This window comes from Carassius auratus, unplaced genomic scaffold, assembly GCF_003368295.1.
Source record: "Carassius auratus strain Wakin unplaced genomic scaffold, ASM336829v1 scaf_tig00214833, whole genome shotgun sequence".
Classification (NCBI taxonomy): domain Eukaryota; kingdom Metazoa; phylum Chordata; class Actinopteri; order Cypriniformes; family Cyprinidae; genus Carassius; species Carassius auratus.
The window spans coordinates 447955-464311 of record NW_020527822.1 but is presented as its reverse complement, the minus strand read 5'-3'; the positions used below and the strand labels follow the sequence as shown (position 1 = coordinate 464311).

Genomic DNA, 16357 nt, shown 5'->3' with positions numbered 1-16357 from the left:
AAAAAGGGCAAACAATTTTTCACTGTTTTTTTAGAGTGTTCAATATTGGAAGATTTGTTTAATATACTTAAATATATTTAATATATGTTCATAAATGCTCCTGTTTCTACTGGTGTTATATACTCTCTGCACGTCAATTACTGAAACAAGAGATAGGTGTTGATCATTTCCGTCCAAATCACTCACTCACCATTCGCCTTCTGATTCTCTCTCCAGTGTTGCTGCCTGTCCCAAATGGCCTGCCATAAGATTAGTATGAGCCGCATGAAGAAGCATTTCCCTGTGGCTCTTAGGAATGAACAACTGGGTTGTATTTAGTTTTGTCCGAGTGTCTTGGGTCACTCAATATAACCGATTTTTTAAATGGCAAAATACAGATAGGTGAGCGGGTGGGCAGGATGGAGAGGCTGGCCATTGATGGAATGGACCTGTTGAAAAGCATGTTTTAATTTCTTGTCTTGAGACAAGATCTCTCCCAATTTCGCTCTGTTCCCCTGAAGCAAAACCCAGCGGTCGCGGCTCAGTCTCTCCCACCTGCACATGCGTGGCCCATTCCGTGCCTTATTTCCCCAAGAGGCATCCGCTCATAATGACCCCAATAAAACAGTAAACGAGGGCCAATTCCTTCCCAGAATTATCGGATGCCAGAGATAGGGATTAACCACCACCTCCACACTATGCTTTGACCCTGGAATTGAATAATGATTGGGACCACAGGGTACTCCACCATATCCCCGTATACACACCGCACCTTAACCACGTGGCTTGTATCCTATGCCCCCGATTGAATCAGGCTTTGATGGGTTGAGGTTTGGTTGCATCCTGAATCCATCAAGGCAGAATATGTACCCCCATCAGCTGGGACACGAGGAAGGCCGGGTGGATGGGACATAGGGAGAGGGACAGGTTGAGAGAGAAGGAAAGGGGAGAGAGGGAGTGAGAGAGACTGATTGAAGGGGTTTGCCGACCCCTGTGCATGCCACCATGTGGTCCTGCGCGAGATGAATGGCCGAGTCCAGCGACGTGGGACGGTGGGACTGGACCCACTTGGTGGTCGTCTTCGGAAGTCGTGCGACGAACTCCAGTACCACTAGGCCGATGGTGTGTTCCATGTCACTTCCCTCAACCAGTAGCCATTTGCGAAAGGAGTCCCAGAGCTGCTGGGCCATCACGAAGGGCCAACCGGATTCCCCCAGGTCCAGGAAACAGGAACCGCTGAATATGTTTCTCTGGGTTCCGACCGACCCGCTGAATGTTGGCCCTCTTTCAGGTCATCGAAAAACAGGAGGTTCCCTACCAGAAGTTGATGTGACGCCACCTGGGATTTGCCCGAGAGCAGGGGGATCACCATTGGTCGCGGGGCCAGCTGCACTCTTCAGCTGATTTTTCAAACATCTCCAGGAATGCTTCAGGGTCATCTTGTGGTCCCATCTTATAAAGAGGGGCAAGTGAAGAAACACTTGTCAGAAGAAACAGTCGAGCGACAGAGAAGGACAGCAGCTTGTGAGTGTTTAGTAGTAGTAGTAGTAGTAGCCCTTTATTGTCACTAGTCACAAGCACCAGCGAAATTAGCCATCAACCTGTCCATACATACATACATACAATATGACGGTGGGGTAGACAGGACAGGAAGACAGGGCATTTGAGGAAGAAAGCAGCTGAAAAGCGCTAGTCACAGACCTGCCTGCCAGACTGGCGGAACAAAGCGGCGGGGGATGGGGGTTGGGAGGGTGAATGCATATCTGTATATGTGTAAGAGTTTGTGTATTTGTAGGCCTGGAGAGTTGAGACTCTCTCTAGATCTGTTTCTTCTGACAAGTGACAAGTTTAGTGTCGTTTTCTCATTAGACTGCTGTGTGATCGTCATTGCTAGAAAAGTTTTTGGTTTAAATTGTGTGTGTCTTACCCTGGTAAATACGTGCTGAAAGGGGTGCTTGGTTTTGCGTTTGCCTATCGCAGGACTGCCCAGTTTCGATCTGCTAAATAGTGAGGCATGGCCAAAGCCAGTGAAAGTACTTAATTAGCTGTTTTGCAAGCACTTGTCATAAGAAACAGTCGAGCGACAGAGAAGGACAGCAGCTTGTGAGTGTTTAGTGTCGTTTTTACTACTGTGAGATCGTCATTGCTAGAAAAGATTTGGTTTAAATATTGTGTGTCTTACCCTGGTAAACCTTCCAGGCGTTTGCCTATCACGGGACTGCCCAATTTCAATCTGCTAAATAGTGAGGCGTGGCCAGCTGACTTCAATCACAGGTAATCAGGCAAATACAAAAGCGGCAGATTTCACCGCGGCAGCCCTCGTTTGAAGACAGACGAGTGTAAAGACAAACGACTCTACCTGCGCGACTCCACCGAGCAAGAACACCGACAGGGCACTTGAGTATGGCTTTTCTCTTTCTTTACTTTTTGTATAGCTTGTTCTCAAATATCTCTTACACTTGTAGTCACTATGTGCTTTCAGATCTCTACTATCACTACTAACACTCGGAGAGCACGCTATGTACGTCGCAGGAAGGCCTGTCTGACAAACCTACGCCATGTCCCTATGACCTCTACTACCACGCACTCTATTCCAGTTGGTCTCTGGATCTGCCAGTCTGCAGTTAACAAAAGCAGACTTCATTTCTTCTATTGCTACTCATTCTTGTCTCAACCTCATGGCACTGACAGAGACTTGGATCAAACCTGAAGATACTGCCACCCCTGCAGCCCTCTCCACTAATTTCACTTGTTCCCACACTCCTCGTACCACTGGGAGGGGTGGAGGTACGGGTCTCCTTATATCCAAAGAATGGAAATTTGATCTTCACCCATCACCTACAGGTACTGGTTCATTTGAATCACATGCCATTACTGTAACTTACCCTGTTAAAATACACTTTGTGGTCATTTATCGTCCCCCAGGTCAACTGGGAAACTTCTTGTAGGAGTTGGATGAGCTGCTATCAAACTTTCTTGAAGATGGTACTCCTCTGGTACTGCTTGGTGACTTCAACATCGACCTAGATAAACCGCCAGTCTTCAAAACTCTGCTCACGTCATTTGATCTCAAGCTAGTGTCTACTACAGCGACTCACAAATCAGGCAACCAACTGGACCTCATCTACACACGCTGTTGCTCTGTTGACACCTCTTCAGTTGCTCCACTGCACACCTCTGGCCACTTCCTCATTACTGCTAACCTAGCACTTACTCCTGAAGTGCCTCACACTCCAACACAGGTCACCTTTCGACGGAACCTACGCTCACTCTCTCCATCTCGCCTATCTGCTGTGGTTTCATCCTCACTTCCTGCACTCTCTCAGTTTTCTGCTCTGGACAAGACCAGCGCTACAGACACTCTTTGCTTCACTTTAACATCTTGCTTGGACAACTTTTGCCCACTGTTGTCACGCACTGCCCCATCTGCCCCCTGGCTGTCCGAGGTTCTCCGTGAACCTCGCTCTAAACTCAGGGCTGCACAGAGGAAATGGCAGAAATCAAAAAACTCTACTGACCTCAGTGTGTATCAGTCTCTCCTCTCTTCCTTCTCTGCAAATGTCTTCACTGCTAAAACATCCTACTACCACAACAAAATTAACAGCTGCTGAAAGTCTCTTCAAGACTTTTTTCTTCTCTTCTTAATCCGCCGCCTCCACCTCCTCCATCAACTCTTACAGCGGACGACTTTGCAGTTTTCTTCACAAATAAGACAAGATCCATCAGTGACCAATTCTCCACACCGCAGAATGAGGACAACTTCACAATGACCGACGCACCCTCTTTCTCCTCCTTCTCCCCACTCTCAGAGATGGACGTCTCCAAACTTCTATCCAATCATCCTACTACTTGTCCACTTGATCCAATACCCACTCACCTCCTTCAAGCGATCTCTTTTTCAGTTATACCTTCGGTTACTCACATTATCAACTCCTCTCTTCACTCTGGAACATTTCCCTCAGCATTCAAGCAGGCTCGGGTAAGCCCACTGCTCAAGAAACCATCTCTAAATCCAGCACTTCTTGAAAACTACAGACCGGTATCCCTCCTTCCATTCATTGCAAAGACACCTGAGCGAGCTGTGTACAACCAGCTTTCTATGTTTCTTGTACAGAAAGACCTCCTGGACAGCAACCAATCTGGCTTCAAAAGTGGCCACTCAACTGAGACTGCTCTGCTCTCGGTTACTGAAGCCCTGCGACTAGCAAGAGCAGCTTCAAAATCCTCGGCACTCATCTTACTGGACCTGTCTGCTGCTTTTGACACTGTTAATCACCAGATACTCCTGTCCACCCTCAGAAAGATGGGCATCTCTGGAACTGCACTCCTGTGGGTTAAGTCCTACCTCTCTGACAGATCCTTCAGTGTGTCTTGGAGGGGTGATGTTTCAAAGTCACACCACCTTGCTACTGGGGTTCCTCAAGGCTCAGTACCGGGACCACTTCTCTTCTCCATCTACATGACATCTTTAGGATCTGTCATTCAGAAGCATGGCTTTTCTTATCACTGCTACGCTGATAATACCCAACTCTACTTCTCATTCCAGCCAGATGATCCAACGTAGCTGCTCGCATTTCAGCCTATCTGAGTGACATTTCTAGCTGGATGAATGACCATCACCTTCAGCTTAAGCTTACGAAGACAGAAGTCCTGGTGATTCCAGCTAACCCATTGCTTCATCACAACTTCTCTATACAGCTGGGTTCGTCAACCATTACTCCTTCGAGGACAGCCAGAAACCTAGGAGTTGTGATGGATCATCAGTTAAGCTTCACCGACCACATTGATACAACGACCCGGTCCTGCAGGTTTGCCTTATACAACACTAGGCAGATTAGACCCATCCTATCAGAGCAATTTCTTGTCGAAGCTCTTGTTCTCTCCAGACTGGACTATTGTAATGCTCTCCTGGCGGGCCTTCCTGCATGTACTGTCAAGCCTCTGCAAATGATCCAGAATGCAGCAGTTAGGGTTGTCTTCAATGAGCCAAAAAAAGCTCACGTTACTCCTCTCCTCATCAGGTTACACTGGCTACCGGTAGCCGCTCGCATCAAATTCAAAGTACTGATGCTTGCCTACAAGACAACCACTGGCACGGCACCAACTTATCTAAACTCACTAGTTCAATCTTATGTGCCCTCCAGAAGTTTGTGCTCTGCAAGTGAACGACACCTTGTGGTGCCATCCCAAAGAAGTTCAAAATCACTCTCATAGACCTTTTCCTGGACTGTGCCCAGCTGGTAGAATGACCTCCCAATCTCAATTCTTACAGCTGAGTATATACACATTTTCAAGAAACATCTGAAGACTCATCTTTTTCACCTGCACTTGACCAACTAATACTAGCACTTTTCCTTTTCTTGTCTTTTCATTAAAAAAAAAACAAAAACAAAAAAAAACCTGGCTATGTGTTCTATATTAGACTAACTGAGACTTGTCATGGCACTTGTATACTGTTGTTGTTCTCTTGGTGACCTGACTGCTTCTATTGTTCTCATTTGTAAGTCGCTTCGCATTTGTAAAAGCGTCTGCTAAATGAATAAATGTTAAATGTTAAACGCCGCTCTTGATCTGTTCTCAAGTCCAGCAGTGCCTGATGTTGCTCTTAATGTAGGGCTGTGAGGGATAAAATGACGTCCCCTGATGGCGTGGAGGATGGGCTCTGCATGGCAATGGCAATCCTTCTTCCTTTCCCGGGTTTCAGCACCAGTGTACTATGTTCATGGGTGGACTAGAAGAGGACAAAGGGGTCGGCAGGACTGCAGATGAGTTTATTAACAAAAAATTATATTTTCTAATACCAATGGTGACTTTTACTCTGAAATCAATACACACTATTGGGAAACACTTCCGGGTTACTCCTTCCGGTTCAAGCACACGTCCTTCTCTCTCTCAACTGCTCCTGTTTCTCCTGGCGTTATATACTCTCTCCACGCCAATTACTGAAACAAGAGACAGGTGTTGATCATTTCCGTCCAAACCACTCACTCACCGTTCGTCTCCTGATTCTCTCTACCGCTGCAGCTAAACCACGCCCCCCCCCCTGCCACAATGACTATGAAAGTTTTTTGCATAGTTGGGGGTATAATTAAGTTATTTGTACAGTAGTGGATGAAATGTTTTTTTAATTTGATATTGGAATAAGTTTAAGGTGTGAAAAAATTGAAATGTGGAAACACCTTGGAAATGTGTAATGTGATGAGTTTTTTCAATTATATTGTGAATTTATTTGTATGACTTAATAAAGTTGTTGTGAAGAAAAAAATTCTCTCTCTCTCTTTTTCTCCTTCTCAAATTAATTTGATAGAACTATGACCCCCAGTTTATGAAGGACTAAAAAGCTTGATTAAAACCTTAGGTTAGAGAGTCGGACTCCAAATTTGAAGGTTTGTGAGTTCGAGTCTCGGGCCAGCAGGAATTGTAGGGGGGGGGGTGCATGTACAGGGCTCTCTCCACCTTCAATACCATGACTTAGGTACCCTTGAGCATGGCATCGAACCCCCAACTGCTCCCTGGGCGCCGCAGCATAAAAGCATAAATAAATGGCTGCCCACTGCTCCGGGTGTGTGTTCACAGTGTGTGTGTGTGTTCACTGCTCTGTGTGTGTGCACTTCGGATGGGTTAAATGCAGAGCACGAATTCTGAGCATGGGTCACCATACTTGGCTGAATAGCTGAATGTCACGTCATGTCATGTCACATTAAATGAATAATTCTATAACAAGCAAAACAAACAAGCAAAAGCTCTACCAAATCATTAGCATTTTGGTGTGCAGTCTTTCACTGCAGCTTTATTGTTGATTTTGTGAGCATAGACATTATCAGTGCTAAACTGGATAGTGTTTCTTGTAATGATGAACGAACAGTTTCACCAGAACTTTGATGTTTAGAAGCAGCATGCATAATTATAGGGGAAAATTCAGAGTAAAGTCTTGAGCAGGAATAGGTAAGATTATTCTTATATAGCTGCTGGGGGAAAAAAAATTCTGAAAAAGAAACTCAGCTGCCCATAGCCTTTATAATCCTGAAGACATTGATTAGCTTGTTCAGGTGTGTTTGATTAGGGTTGGAGCTAAACTCTGCAGGACGGAGGCTCTCTCGGACTGAACTTGCCTATATCTGGTCTAGAACCGGGTTATCTAAACCTGTTCTGGAGGATCACTGACCTGTGGAGTTTAGTGCCAAACCTGTTCAAACACCCACTGAACACCCTCTTAAAGCCAAGTTCACAGTACATGACTTTAAACCTCTAAAGATCCCTATGCGGTTCAGACTACATCACTTGATTGTCTGTCTTGAAGTCATTATGGTGTTCACACTACGCAACACTACGTTAATGATCAACGCACTACACAAGCTGACAACTCTGTCACCCAATGACTCTGTCCTGTCCCCAAACCATGTTTTGTCACAAAAACACAAGCGAGATCACCCACTGATTTTCCCCCGATCACAGCCCGACCTGTCAGCGAGCTTGTTACCTTGCAACATGCTTAAAGTCCTGTAGTGTGAACTAGACCTAAGACTTACTCATTGGCACTTCAGGAGCATTAATTCAAATATAGACTTGCACAGTTTTCAAGGTTTGTGATGGGAATCACAGACCATATCAGAATCTATTTAAAGATTTCAGAATCATTATTTTATTAAAAAATTACTTACTCTTGGCTGACTTTTTTCCATTTTCTCAAAGGCTCTGCTGCAGAGGACAATAAAGCTATTCATAATGATTACACAAAGATCTTGAAGGACAAGTTAAAACAGCAATGTGAGCGGATATTGGTTGGTAATTCACAGACGGGTCATAATAAATACCTGGACGATATTTACTCTGATTTATATGTGGTGGAGAATCAGACTGGAGGAAGAACGAATGAACACGAGGTGAGACAGATCGAATCAAATCACAACAGACTGACTGCCAAGGACACGCCGATCCAGTTTAAAGACATGTTCAAAGACCATATGGGTCGACAAAACAGAAAAGTGTTGACAGTGGGGATTGCAGGAGTGGGGAAAACTGTCTCTGTCAATAAATTCATCCTTGACTGGGCTAAAGGAAAAGAAAATCAAGATACAGTCTTCATTTTTCCACTCCCATTCCGTGAACTGAATTTGATTAAAGAGGAGTACAGTCTCATGGGATTGCTTAACACATACTGCTTTAGTGGCTTTAAAGGGCTGACATCTCTTCCTGAAGATGGCAATAAGGTCATGTTCATTTTTGATGGGCTGGATGAATGTCGCTTCCCTCTGAGCTTTGAAGAGGGTGACAGCTTTACAGATGTTAATAAGAAAACAACAGTGAGTAAGATAGTTACAGCCCTAATCAAGAGACATCTGGTTCCCTCTGCTCTCATCTGGATCACATCCAGACCAGCAGCAGCCAGTCTGATACCCCGAGAATACATTGACCAGGTGACAGAGGTACGAGGATTCAATGATGAGCAGAAAGAGGAGTACTTCATCAGAAACAGCAGTCCTGAGGTTGCTGAAAACATCATCCGTCACATCAGAAAATTCAGAAGTCTGTACATCATGTGTCACATCCCGATCTTCTGCTGGATCTCTCTCACTATTCTTCAGCCTCTACTGGTTCAAGAGAGCAATGACAAAACACCTACAACCCTCACAGGGATGTACATAAACTTTTTACTTTCTCAGAAACAGCAGATGAAAATAAAATATTGCAAGGATCCTAAAACTAAGGCTGAAGTCATGCCTTTTGATGATATTATTCTGAAGCTTGGGAAACTGGCCTTTAAACAACTACAGAAAGGTAATCTGATTTTCTACAAAGAAGATCTTGAGGAGTGTGGACTAAATGTCAATGAGGGTTCTGTGTACTCTGGGTTATGCACCCGGATGTTTCAGGAGGAAAAATCTATGTCAGAGAGAAACGTTTACAGCTTCATACATCTCAGCATCCAGGAATTACTTGCTGCTCTCTATGTGTTTTTCATTAACAAAAACAAGAAAGCAAACCCATTTCTCGAATCCTGGAAAAAACTGTCATGTATCCTGTCCACAAAGCCACTGTTTGATCTTCATAAAGCTGCAGTCAATGAGGCTTTACAAAGTAAGAATGGACACCTGGACCTCTTCCTCCGATTCCTCCTGGGTCTTTCAGTGGAGTCCAATCAGAGAGACCTGAAGGAACTACTGCCAGGATTGGAGCTCAAAACAGAGGACACCAAAGACACTGCTGACTATATCAAAAAGAAAATAGAGATGGAGCAATCAACAGAGAGGACCATCAATCTATTTTACTGTCTGAATGAACTGAAAGATGACTTTGTGGAGGAAATCGAGAAGAATCTGGGCTCTGGAAAACTTTCGGAGCAGAATCTCTCTTCTGCTCAGTGGTCGGGTCTGGTGTTTGTGCTCCTCATGTCAGAAGAGACTCAAGAGAAGTTTGAACTGAAGAAATACAGAAGATCTGATGAAGCACTGATGAGACTGCTGCCAGTAATCAAAAACACCAGAAGAGCACTGTAAGTGTCTTCTTTATATTCATTTATATTAATTAACAAAAGTTTGGACACACCTTCTCATTCAAAGAGTTTTCTTTATTTTCATGACTATGAAAATTGTAGATTCACACTGAAGGCATAAAAACTATTAATTAACACATGTGCAATTATATATGGAATTATATACATAACAAAAAAGTGTGAAACAACTGAAAATATGTCATATTCTAGGTTCTTCAAAGTAGCCACCCTTTGCTTTGATTACTGCTTTGCACACTCTTGTCATTCTCTTGATGAGCTTCAAGAGGTAGTCACCTGAAATGGTCTTCCAACAGTCTTGAAGGAGTTCCCAATAGATGCTTAGCACTTGTTGGCCCTTTTGCTTTCTGTCTGCGGTCCAGCTCACCCCTAAACCATCTGGATTGGGTTCAGGTCCGGTGACTGTTGAGGCCAGGTCATCTGGCGCAGCACCCCATCACTCTCCTTCTTGGTCAAATAGCCCTTGATGCCTTCAGTGTGACTCTACAATTTTCATAGTCATGAAAATAAAGAAAACTCATTGAATGAGAAGGTGTGTCCAAACTTTTGGTCTGTACTGTACATACACTGTTGTTTTATGGGGAGACAATGTCAATTATGACATTTCTTTTTATATTATTTTCATAAAGTGTTCATAAAGACTAATGTGTAAGTACAGGAACTTGCTTCTGCCAATACATATGCTGATATGGTGCTCTGAGTATTTAAGACATACTGCTTGCAGCATAAATAGCATATGAAAATAATGCATAGCAGATCTATACAGGCGGAGCTATGGTTGCAGCTATTGTTGTATTATTCCAAATAAACCCACAAATAAATGTAAAGAGATTGACAAAAAAATTAACTTACTAACAAATAAATAGAATGAGATCCATACATAAATATCAGTTTCACAATTAAATTCACAAATAAATAAAATGAGATTTGCAAATAAAAAACACATTCACAAATACATTTTTATGTCACAAACACAACTTTGTCTGCCATTTATTTGAGAATTGTGTCTTGCAAGTTTGTAGATTGTTGCACGCATTTGTGGATTCATCCAATCATAGCACATTCTCGATATAACCAAACACATTTTGCTTTATAATAAGGGCAATCTCTTCCTAAAATAACCCTTTTTATAATATGCGTTGGCTACATAGGAAATGTAAAGGACATAAATATTGATACAGTAAAAAATATTAACAATTTGATTTTGTTAGTTTATTAGACTGTGTATCAAGCCAAGCCATAGTATGTTACATGCCTTTGAAAATGCCAGAGAAACCACACTTTAAATCACGGCTATAGGAACAATGCTATACTGGATACAAACCTGTTATGGAAGCATCATTCAATATGGAAATAAAAGCGTCACTAAGTAAATATCTAATAAATGAATGGATTCAACCACATGATAAACATGCGAGTTTGTGTAAAAGGTTAAATTGCCGTCACACAAAAGCCAACATAATAGTGTTTTTCAGTGAATCAGTTTGGATGAGAGTGGATATGGATATAAGCAGCCATGTTGATCTAACGATGTACAGTATTGTTCAAAATAATAGCAGTACAATGTGACTAACCAGAATAATCAAGGTTTTTAGTATATTTTTTATTGCTACGTGGCAAACAAGTTACCAGTAGGTTCAGTAGATTGTCAGAAAACAAACAAGACCCAGCATTCATGATATGCACGCTCTTAAGGCTGTGCAATTGGGCAATTAGTTGAAAGGGGTGTGTTCAAAAAAATAGCAGTGTCTACCTTTGACTGTACAAACTCAAAACTATTTTGTACAAACATTTTTTTTTTCTGGGATTTAGCAATCCTGTGAATCACTAAACTAATATTTAGTTGTATGACCACAGTTTTTTAAAACTGCTTGACATCTGTGTGGCATGGAGTCAACCAACTTGTGGCACCTCTCAGCTGTTATTCCACTCCATGATTCTTTAACAACATTCCACAATTCATTCACATTTCTTGGTTTTGCTTCAGAAACAGCATTTTTGATATCACCCCACAAGTTCTCAATTGGATTAAGGTCTGGAGATTGGGCTGGCCACTCCATAACATTAATTTTGTTGGTTTGGAACCAAGACTTTGCCCGTTTACTAGTGTGTTTTGGGTCATTGTCTTGTTGAAACAACCATTTCAAGGGCATGTCCTCTTCAGCATAGGGCAACATGACCTCTTCAAGTATTTTAACATATGCAAACTGATCCATGATCCCTGGTATGCGATAAATAGGCCCAACACCATAGTATGAGAAACATGCCCATATCATGATGCTTGCACCTCCATGCTTCACTGTCTTCACTGTGTACTGTGGCTTGAATTCAGAGTTTGGGGGTCGTCTCACAAACTGCCTGTGGCCCTTGGACCCAAAAAGAACAATTTTACTCTCATCAGGTCACAAAATGTTCCTCCATTTCTCTTTAGGCCAGTTGATGTGTTCTTTGGCAAATTGTAACCTCTTCTGCACATGCCTTTTTTTTAACAGAGGGACTTTGCGGGGGATTCCTGAAAATAGATTAGCTTCACACAGACGTCTTCTAACTGTCACAGTACTTACAGGTAACTCCAGACTGTCTTTGATCATCCTGGAGGTGATCATTGGCTGAGCCTTTGCCATTCTGGTTATTCTTCTATCCATTTTGATGGTTGTCTTCCGTTTTCTTCCACGTCTCTCTGGTTTTGCTCTCCATTTTAAGGCATTGGAGATCATTTTAGCTGAACAGCCTATCATTTTTTGCACCTCTTTATAGGTTTTCCCCTCTCTAATCAACTTTTTAATCAAAGTACGCTGTTCTTCTGAACAATGTCTTGAACGACCCATTTTCCTCAGCTTTCAAATGCATGTTCAACAAGTGTTGGCTTCATCCTTAAATAGGGGCCACCTGATTCACACCTGTTTCTTCACAAAATTGATGACCTCAGTGATTGAATGCCACACTGCTATTTTTTTGAACACACCCCTTTCAACTAATTCAACTAATTGCCCAATTGCACAGCCTTAAGAGCGTGCATATCATGAATGCTGGGTCTCATTTGTTTTCTGAGAATCTACTGAACCTACTGGTAACTTGTTTGCCACGTAGCAATAAAAAAATATACGAAAAACCTTGATTATTCTGGTTAGTCACATTGTACTGCTATTATTTTGAACAATACTGTATAGGTGCTTCTCAATAAATAAGAATGTCAAGGAAAAGTTAATTTATTCAGCTCAAAATCTGAAAATCATGTATTTAATACATTCAGTGTACACAGACTGAAGTAGTTTAAATCTTTGATACTTTTAATTGTGATGATCTTGGCTCACATTTAATAAAAACCCACAAATTCACAAACAAATTAGACAAATTAGAATACTTCATAAAATTAGTGAATTGTTGGCCTTCTGGAAAGTATGTTCATTCACTGTACAGGTACTCAATACTTGGTAGGGGCTCCTTTTGCATTATTTACTTCCTCAATCCAGCATGCCATGGAGGTGATCAGTTTGTGGCACTGCTGAGGTGGTATGGAAGCCCAGGTTTCTTTGACCGTGGTCCTCAGCTCATCTGCATTTTTTGGTCTCTTGTTTCTCATCTTCCTCTTGACAATAGCCCATAGATTATCGCTGGGGTTCAAGTCTGGTGAGTTTGCTGGCCAGTCAAGCACACCAACACCATGGTCTTTTAACCAACTGTTGGTGCTTTTGGCAGTGTGGGAAAGTGCCAAATCCTGATTGAAAATGAAATCATCATCTTCAAAAAGCTGGTCAGCAGAAGGAAGCATTGGTTTTCAAAAAACACAATGGACCAACAGAAGCAGATGACATTGCGCCCCAAATCATCACAGACTGTGGAAACTTAACACTGGACTTCAAGCAACTTGGGCTATGAGTTTCTCCACCCTTCCTCCAGACTATAGGACCTTGGTTTCCAAATTAAATACAAAACTTTCTCTCATCTGAAAAAAAGGACTTTGGATCAATGGCAACAGTCCATTCCTTTTTCTCCTTAGCCCAGGTAAGACATCTCTGTTATTATGACAAGAAGAATATGACAACTGTAGCCAATTTCCTTGACAATTCTGTGTGTAGTGGCTCTTTTGTCCTTGAACCAAGCTTTAGTACATTCCTTGTGAAGTTCACTCAAATTCTTGAAACAATTTTGCTTGACAATCCTCATAAGACTGGATCTCTCGGTTGGTTGTGTTATGTTTTTCTTCCACACTTTTTTGTTCCACGCAATTTTCTGTTAACATGCTTGGATACAGCACTCTGTGAACAGCCAGCTTAAATTGGCATGTCATCATATTCTAATTTGTTAAGATTTGTGATATGGTGGTTTTTATTAAATGTGAGCCAAAATCATCACAATTAACCCTTTGGAGTCGATTATCGCGTAAATGCGTTATGAGGCATTTTCTCCTGATAACCTCGAAAAGAACTTAAATTATACTATCAGTTTTGATCGTACAGATAAGAGCAATACTTCAATGGAATCTGTAAAGGGTCTTCTTTTTAATAGACAGACATAACAACAAAACGTTGTGCATTTATAAAATAAAGACAACAAAGAAGTTTTTCAAGCTTTAATATTTTATTAATTTAGTTTTATTTTAGGAATAAGACATAATTCACCCCAAAAAGATGTGATGTGGATTACCTCAGTATTTGAGATTTGGATTCCCTCATGAAGCTATTCAGCAAAGATCATAAAAATGATTAAGTCTCTTTTTATTTATTTATATACCTGTACTAGTTTTCAAAATGTGTAAGTATTTTACTAGTTAGACTTCTTCCAAACTATAATTGTCACGGTTCATAGATCTGTGTGTTCATTCTGCATGTCTGTTTTCTCATTATCTGTCTGATTGCTCATTCAGCATTGCTCCGGCAATCATTGGGCTGATGAGCTAATCAGCATGGCTGCACCTGATGCTGGTTCTGTCCTGTCTTTGTCTGTCTTGTGGTTGTTACTGCAGGTTGTCAGATCGTTGTTCATAGTTGTCGATGCTGGTCTTGCTCTCAGTCCTCAGATCACTCTTCTTACGCATTGACGCAGTTAGTATCCTCTCTCAAGAGAATAATTGTTGGTGATTTTGAACTGCACGGAGAGTGGCCTACGAACTCCATTGAGAGTGTTACAACGGACTTCTGCTTATGAAACTGCAAACTAAATCTGTGACTACGTTTACATGCTGTTAAAGGCCACTTTAAAATGTGCAGTTTTATCACACAGCACTGTGCCACAGATTTTGAGGGAGCGTGGAATTGGCATGCTTTCTTTTTTTCTTTTAATCTATTTATTGAACACTTTTACACAACCGACCATTAACCAAACTGATGTACAATAATTGAACACATAATAAAACAGTATCAAAACATAAAACACAATATTAAAACCACAATAAAATGACATTGAAATAAACTCCACAATTTCAATATACAAAGAAATGTCTATACCACATTAAATGGAGAAGAAACAGTTGAGCTACAGAAAGACAGAAGCTTGTATGTGTTTTGTCTTGTTTTCTCATTAGACTATTGTGTGATCGTCATTGCTAGGAAAGTTTTAGTCACTATGTGCTTTCAGATCTCTACTATAACTACTAACACTCGAAGAGCACGCTACGTACATCGCATGAAGGCCTGTCCCTCTGACAAGAACCATCAGTGACCAATTCTGAGGACAACTTCACAATGACCGATGCACTCTCTCTCCTCCTCCCCACTCTCAGAGATGGACGTTTCCAAACTTCTCCTTCCAATCATCCTACTACTTGTCCACTTGATCCGATCCCCACTCACCTCCTTCAAGCGATCTCTTCTTCAGTCATACCTTTGCTTACTCACATTATCTCTCAGTTATTTTTATTACCATTTTCCAACAGTTTTATACAAATCACTTACATATATACAATTTGTATATGTATGACTGTAAACAACAAAAAACAAAAAAAACAACCAAAGCAAAAAACCTGCACATACATTAAGTATTAAGTAAAATATATATCAAATCAAGCAATAGGAGGGCCGTCCAAATTTACTCATTATAATAATTAATAAAAGGTTGCCAAATTGAGTAAAATGTTTGTAAAGAATATTTAATTTTTTCTAATTGTAAATATTGCATTACGTCTCTAAGAAGGTTTTGATGAGTAGGAGGAATTTTATTTTTCCAGTTTAGTAAAATTAGACGTCTAGCTAGCAACATCACAAAGCACAATACATTAATTTGTGAGCTGCTCAAATGTATACCTGTAGGTACAACACCAAATAGTGACATTGCTGGATCTGCTGGGAGTCTAACATTAAAAATTGTTGACAAAGTCTCAATTATTTTAGACCAATAGAGGGTAATGTGGGAACAGTTCCAAAATGTGTGTGATAATGAAGCAGGAGCATAGCCACAACGTTCACAAGAGGCGTCCACTCCCGGAAACATCCTGGACAGTTTTTGTTTAGAAAGGTGCAATCGGTGCAGGATTTTAAACTGCAGCAGACCGTGTCTGATACAAACTGAAGAGGAGTGGACCCGCTCTTGAGCTTCGATCCATTGGTCGTCTGTGATGTTTATTCCTAAGTCTTCACTCCAAGCATCCTTTATATGGTCAAGTGTAGTTGTACAATCTATCTGTGAAAGGTAATTATATATTCTAGAAATAGATCCTTTTTTGAGTGGGTTGTTCAATAATACATTATTCATAGGACATATTTCAGGCTGATTGGGAAAGGAGGAAAATGTTACTTTAGTAAAGTTGCGAATTTGCAAGTATTTAAAAAAGTCCTTGTTATCAATATTAAATTTGTGTATTAATTGTTCAAATGTTAGAAATATTTTGTCAATAAAGAGGTCTATAATTGTGTGCACTCCTTTAAGGTC

The 16357-nt window shown here is 41.3% G+C and overlaps 1 protein-coding gene across 3 annotated transcripts in view; it reads left to right on the top strand.

Annotated features, from left to right (window-relative positions):
- The window catches only part of LOC113093030 (NACHT, LRR and PYD domains-containing protein 3-like), an 83443-nt gene that overhangs the window by 33010 nt on the left and 34076 nt on the right, over window positions 1-16357 (top strand). For all 3 annotated transcript variants that reach the window (XM_026258853.1, XM_026258851.1, XM_026258852.1), the window contains one exon: window positions 7672-9472. In XM_026258853.1, the coding sequence (XP_026114638.1) occupies window positions 7672-9472 (1801 nt within the window). The remainder of the gene's footprint in view (window positions 1-7671; window positions 9473-16357) is intronic.